The sequence below is a fragment of the Danaus plexippus genome, chromosome 11 (assembly GCF_018135715.1).
Source record: "Danaus plexippus chromosome 11, MEX_DaPlex, whole genome shotgun sequence".
Taxonomy (NCBI): Eukaryota; Metazoa; Arthropoda; class Insecta; order Lepidoptera; family Nymphalidae; genus Danaus; species Danaus plexippus.
The window spans coordinates 4459643-4465927 of NC_083544.1; the positions used below are offsets into that span (position 1 = coordinate 4459643).

Genomic DNA, 6285 nt, shown 5'->3' on the forward strand with positions numbered 1-6285 from the left:
TATAGTATAATTCGACTTTAATTTTCGCAAAGTTTTGGCTACGACACAATCTTTGTGAATATATTTCGTTAGCCGGCCAACACATCCACGTAGAACTAAATTAAATACAGAATATGGAATCAATACATGTAAATCCATAATTTACCAACAAATTTTTGAGCAACGTGGTTAATGACAAAAGAAGATTATTAAACTTATTCGATTATTTAAAATAGATGAAATCAGTTATGTTGTTGTGAATTAAAAATATGAGCAATTTAAATCTAAACCTAAATCTAAACCGAAGAACAAAGTACTTAAGACCAAATAAAGACATTTTAAAGATTTTCAAATAATAAATATAACGTCGATTAACAACATTTTTAACCCATATATATAAACACCGAAATTTTTAATTAAGATACATTTCAATAAAAATTTATACTCAACATTTCTTTTATTTTTGTTTCTGTCCCATGCATCTAGAGTCTAGACCTAAAGAACTCGCTAAGAGTTAACAAACTAAATAGTCGGACCAGAACACTTCTGCAACGCTCCAGGGTTTTTTTATCCCTCTTCAAAGCCTTCAAATCCATTGACAAGACATGGCCAATAACGGCCATAACAATGGTCTAATAAATTTAATAGGTAACAAATTTATGGACAAACTGATAACCACGCATAATTATAAAAATTTATTGTTTATATTTATGAGCAATGCTTTAAAAATCGTATTTGCTAAAAACCCCTAATGTCGAGGCTAAATACCTACTTTCCAACTGTATCCACATTTTTTTGACTGACAGACGTCACTTTGAAGTTTATGGTAAAAAATTTACGAAGTACTATTGTCGAACTTTTGGAAGACAAACAATAAACAGGATCAGTAGTTATAGCTAATAGGGCAATTATAGTTATAGATTATTGAAATAATAATATTTACTAAATAGAGTTGTGAAGATATCCTCGGCCACCATGAGTATGAGGCCAGATGATCATCGACGAAAATGGGACAAGGAGGAATTTGAGAGAATCGCATTTGAAAGATTACAAGCCGAATTAGACGAAGAAGAAAATGCTAAAAAGAAACGTAAGAATTTTAACATGTATACGGTTACTTATATATAAATATTTAGTCTTAAATCACAAATTAATCCAATGTATTTTATTATAGCTGCACCAGTCAAAAGAGAACTTCTGAAACAACGAGAATACAAAGTTGATTTAGATTCTAAATTGGGAAAGAGTGTGGTTATCACTAAAAACACTCCCACCTCACAATCTGGAGGTTACTATTGTAATGTTTGTGATTGTGTGGTTAAGGATTCAATTAATTTCTTGGATCATATCAATGGCAAAAAACATCAAAGAAACCTTGGCATGTCCATGAAAATAGAGAGAAGCAGCTTAGAACAGGTAATTTACATGTCTAATTCTTTTTATGGTAGCCTGACTTGCTTTTACTTAATAACTTCTTGTTATTCTTAAGTTATAACCATTTTTAAAAAATAAATATGAGGATTATATGAAAGATTGTGAACAGTAAATAACACTGCCATTAAAAAAATTAATAATGTGTGTTAAAAAATATATATTTTACTGAAAAGTCATCTCGTAGATGACATCCATGTTTCCTCAATTATTGGCTTTATCGTAGAAATAATAGTTCCCGAATCAAGAAATAGAACTATAATTAAAGGATTGATTCACTCAGTTTTATTTAAAGTAAATATGTTTAGTTAATTTTTATGTAACTTCAGTTCTTACTATTTTAAGCCATGCAACATAGTTGGGTGTATATTTATGTAGTTCTTGCTCATTCATGAAATGTAGTATCAGCTAATGAAGAAACCTTTTTGGGCCCGTTATATAGTGGAAATTAGCCTGATTAAGGCTTTTAATCCCTTAACCTTCTCAGAAACTACTAATTTTATTTTTACTAAAGTACTACAACATTTTAAACATAAAATTTGTATGTTGTATGTTTTTTATCAAGTAGATTTTCAATGACAGGAGATTGTTGCAAAGTGTTTGAGTGGAATTGCAAGTCGGTACATGTAAATTAAGATTTTCCTATCATACTCTGTTAAAAAAACCCTTTACAAAACACACATATGAAATGTTATTTAATCAGAACAAAATGTTATCTTATTACTCAGAAATATATTTTTTATTCATACATTTTAAATTTCATATTTTTGATGTTTCAGGTAAAGGCGAGATTTGCACTAAACAAGCGTAAATTGGAAGAGAAGAAGAGTGAGTATGAACTTGACACGAGGTTAAAAGAAGCTGCCGAAGAGGAAGCCAGGCTGAAGGAGTTGCGACGCGAGAGACGGAGAGACAAGAAACGCAAGTTACAAGAAACTGAAGAACCAGAGGATGGCCCGGCTCAGTCTGAGCTAGCCCAAATTATGGGATTTTCTGGCTTTGGGGCCTCCAAAAAGTAGTTTGTGTTCATCTAGCTGTAATTTTTAATAATTTACAATAAAAAATATTCAATAGTTTGTATTTTATAATTTTTTATTATTGAACCTATACTAGAAGAAGTTATTACATCTGGCCAAGCCTTTCCTATATTGGGGTCACTTTTAAATATGAAAAGAAATATTTTTCAATAGTTTAATTAGGTTTTACTTCAAGTATAACAATAAATTGTCATTTTATACTTTATATCAGCGCAATATATATTCATGACAATAAAATAGATGAATGTATTTATAACTTCTACAACACAATCAACAAGTTAAACAGTCTATTGTAGCTTCGACGAACTTATTATATGTTCGCTATCATGCGGAACTAAGGTCACCGTGATACGAGTACACACTTGTTCTACCCACTACATGCAACATTGTATAGAAAAATGTTTCTAATTTTAAAATTAACCGTTAACATAACGAAAACTAAGTTTTTGAACTGTGTCTGTTTACAAGATATAATTTCTATCAGATATATTTATAGAAAGTAAATAAGTTCTGCAAAACATTTTCTTACGATGTGTTGGTTCACATCTGAAGTATTAAATAATATATTTCTTAATTGTATTTATTTATAGCAATTTCCTAAAGGTAGCTGTTTTTTTTTATATCAATAAATAGTTGTTAAATGTTGATAGCATAACTATTGTTATAAAAGATGAGGAAAAAAACAATTCATTTGTATTTGCTGAAGCATCAATGATTACCAGTCACGGTTTCCGCTGTATCCAGTGAATGCCACGCCTCCATATATAATGAAGTTCAAAGTCACGAGAAACATAATTGTACCCGGAGCCATGAAACGCAACAATCTTGTACTAGTTCTAATAGCAGTGTTTTTCTTTATTATATCGTATACATCTTGTTATCAGGTATGATAATTTCAAATTTATTTGTAATAGTTATAAAAATATAAAAATGTCATAAATATTTTTTTTTTACAGATATTACTTGATAGTCCCGGTGAGTATCAATAGAATTTCTTAAATTGTTAAGAACAAATAGACAATTGAGCGAAAAATTATTTTTAAATGAATGTTTATTTGGAAATATTCTGTAGTATTCACTGTAAACAAATTTATTACACCTCGTTTTTATTTTTGGTTTAAGACAATTCAAACTATTTGAATTTCAGCGACAGACACACTTAAAAATAATGATGTAAGAGCAAAACGGGAACTAGAAGATTTAGAAAATGATGATGAATTTGCACTACCTTCATCCCCTGGAATGGAAGAGGAACCTGGTTTTTGGGATAGAGTAGTTAAAATAGCAATGAAAATATTTAATAAGTTTATTGAGTGGCTGAACTCTTGATTTTTTTTATTAAACTGCATGCAATTTGTATGAGAACAAATTATTTGTTTGTCTTAAAAACATTCTTTCTTTAAATTTAAAATAACTTCCATTTAACTATACACAGAAGATTTTAAATATTTTTCAGGTATATTTAATGGATTATAACTTATTTGACATGCTAAATGCCGCAAAGCAATAAGTTCATTGTCATCATCAGGCACTTTAAACAAGTTGACCTCTTGAGTGTTATTATTGATTGACTGTATAACTTGTTTGTATGCACTACTTTTCATGTATGCTTTGCTGGTAAGTGCCGTTTCAAGAATACATTTTTCAAAAACAGGCAATATATAATGGTCGTGTGGTATAGTTTTACCTTCTAAGGCATCGGCGAGTATAGTATACGCTTTTTTGAAATCTATATTGGCTGTACAAACAGATGCAGGTCTATCTTCGTATTGGGCTATTAAACGTAGAGCAGCTGCAGTCTCAGTACCAAGACTTTCAAAGCTATGTGTATCTATTATATTTTTGGCCCATACACTTAAAGGTATCACTGGTAGATTATTTGCTCTACGAATATTTTTTTGGATCCATGTTGTAGGATGCTCTAAAGCTTTTTTCTTATAATAACTTATAGCCATTTTTATTTCCTCCTCACTTTTTGTTGGAATAAAATTACTAATCAACTGTATATACTGTGACCCATTTTCTTTAATTGCTTGCAATAAATTAAATTTTTCTTGCTTAGTCCAGCCTTCTAATTCGTTTATATCTTCTGATAGCTCTTCATTATCCGATAAATCCATGATTCCTTCCTGATATAAAATATCTATTTAAATTCTAAACTTTACATCAAACTTTACATTACAAGGTATAATTTAAATTTATGATTTTGTTGTGAAAATATTATTTTTATTCGCTTGAAAATTGACATTTATCGAATGTCAAATATTCTAGAGACTAGATAGACAATAAATAGTGTTGTGACCAGGGGAAAACTACAGACGTGCTTTCAGATGGAATAGCCATAACATTATTATTAATATGTTTATTTATTAAGTCCCTTTCAGAATTGTACCTTAAAATAATCAATACAAACTACTTTATAAAAAACGATACTCATTATATCTTTCTTTTATTTTAACAATGGCAAAAATGTAATTAAGATTTTAGATTTTGTAAAAATTACTTCATTTCACTTCATAAAAAAGCCTTTGATTCAATCGAAACATGGGCGGTACTGGAGTCTCTCCAGCGATGCCATATTGACTATCGGTATATCGAAGTCCTGAAGTATTTGTATAGAAACGCCACTGTGTCGGTCTGACTTCAGAAACGGATCGAGGGCGATTCCCTTAAAAAGAGGCGTAAGACAGGGAGACGTCATATCTCCGAAACTGTTCAAGGCCGCTTTGGAAGACGCCTTCAAGCTTCTGGAATGGGAAGGACTGGGGATCAATATTAACGGCGAATACATTACTCACCTTCGGTTTGCCGACGATATCGTAGTCATGGCAAAATCGATGGATGAACTCAGTACGATGCTCGAAAGCCTCAATCGAGTCTCCCAACGGCTAGGTCTTAAAATGAATATGGACTAGACGAAACTCATGTCGAATGTCCATGTCACACCTACCCGTGTTATGGTTGAGAACTCGGTACTTGAAGTTGTTGACGCGTATGTATACCTGGGACAGACAGTCCAGTTAGGAAGGTCCAACTTCGAGAAAGGTCAATCGCCAAAACCAGCTCGGATGGGCAGCTTTCGGGAAGCTCCGTAAGGTCCTTTCGTCCAAAATACCTCAGTGCCTTAAGACGAAGGTATTTAATCAGTGTGTGTTGCCAGTGATGACGTACGAATCCGAAACGTGGTGCTTCATCAAAGGGCTTATGAACAGACTCAGAGTCGCTCAGAGCTATGGAGAGAGCTATGCTCGGAGTTTTTCTACGGGATCGAATCCGAAATGATGAGATACGTAGAAGTACGAGAGTCACCGACATAGCTAAACGGATTAGCTCTTTGAAGTGGCAGTGGGCAGGTCATATAGCCCGGAGAACAGATGGCCGTTGGGGCCGAAAAGTGCTCGGATGGAGATCACGGATCGGAAAGCGCAGCGTCGGACGTCCACCAACGAGATGGACGGACGACTTATTTAAGGCCGCGGGTTCACGGTGAATGCAGGCTGCTTCCGACCGAACCGCTTGGAAGTCGATGAGGGAGGCCTATGTCCAGCAGTGGAACTCACATGACTGAAGAGAGACTTCATTTCAAATATTTATAAGGACTATGCACAAATAAAGCGGCTTTCGTTTTCTATTAATTGTCCATAATGATACAATAGGCTCTGCAAAAGAAGCAAATAGAAATGTACTTTGGCTATTCTTAATTTTCGACTGGATAGTGCTCGACTATCTTTCCACCGGTTAAAAGGTGGATATGAAGTCGTATTAGCGGTTAACGCACTATCTCACTATCACCGTATTAACCATTTTCGTGAAGAGATCCAAAGTATATAGTAATATA

At 33.0% G+C, this 6285-nt stretch overlaps 2 protein-coding genes across 2 annotated transcripts; one reads left to right on the top strand and one right to left on the bottom strand.

Annotated features, from left to right (window-relative positions):
• Positions 1-800: 800 nt before the first annotated feature.
• Positions 801-3816, top strand: LOC116765943 (zinc finger matrin-type protein 2). Its single transcript, XM_032655594.2, has 5 exons — positions 801-1069; positions 1154-1395; positions 2190-3331; positions 3404-3422; positions 3595-3816. The coding sequence occupies exons 1-3, from the start codon at positions 955-957 to the stop codon at positions 2427-2429; spliced, it is 597 nt and encodes a 198-aa protein (XP_032511485.1). The 5' UTR covers positions 801-954; the 3' UTR covers positions 2430-3331; positions 3404-3422; positions 3595-3816.
• Positions 3736-4712, bottom strand: LOC133319007 (uncharacterized). The gene has a single exon (XM_061521795.1). It carries the CDS (start codon positions 4565-4567, stop codon positions 3869-3871), a length of 699 nt encoding a protein of 232 aa, XP_061377779.1. The 5' UTR covers positions 4568-4712; the 3' UTR covers positions 3736-3868.
• Positions 4713-6285: the final 1573 nt, after the last annotated feature.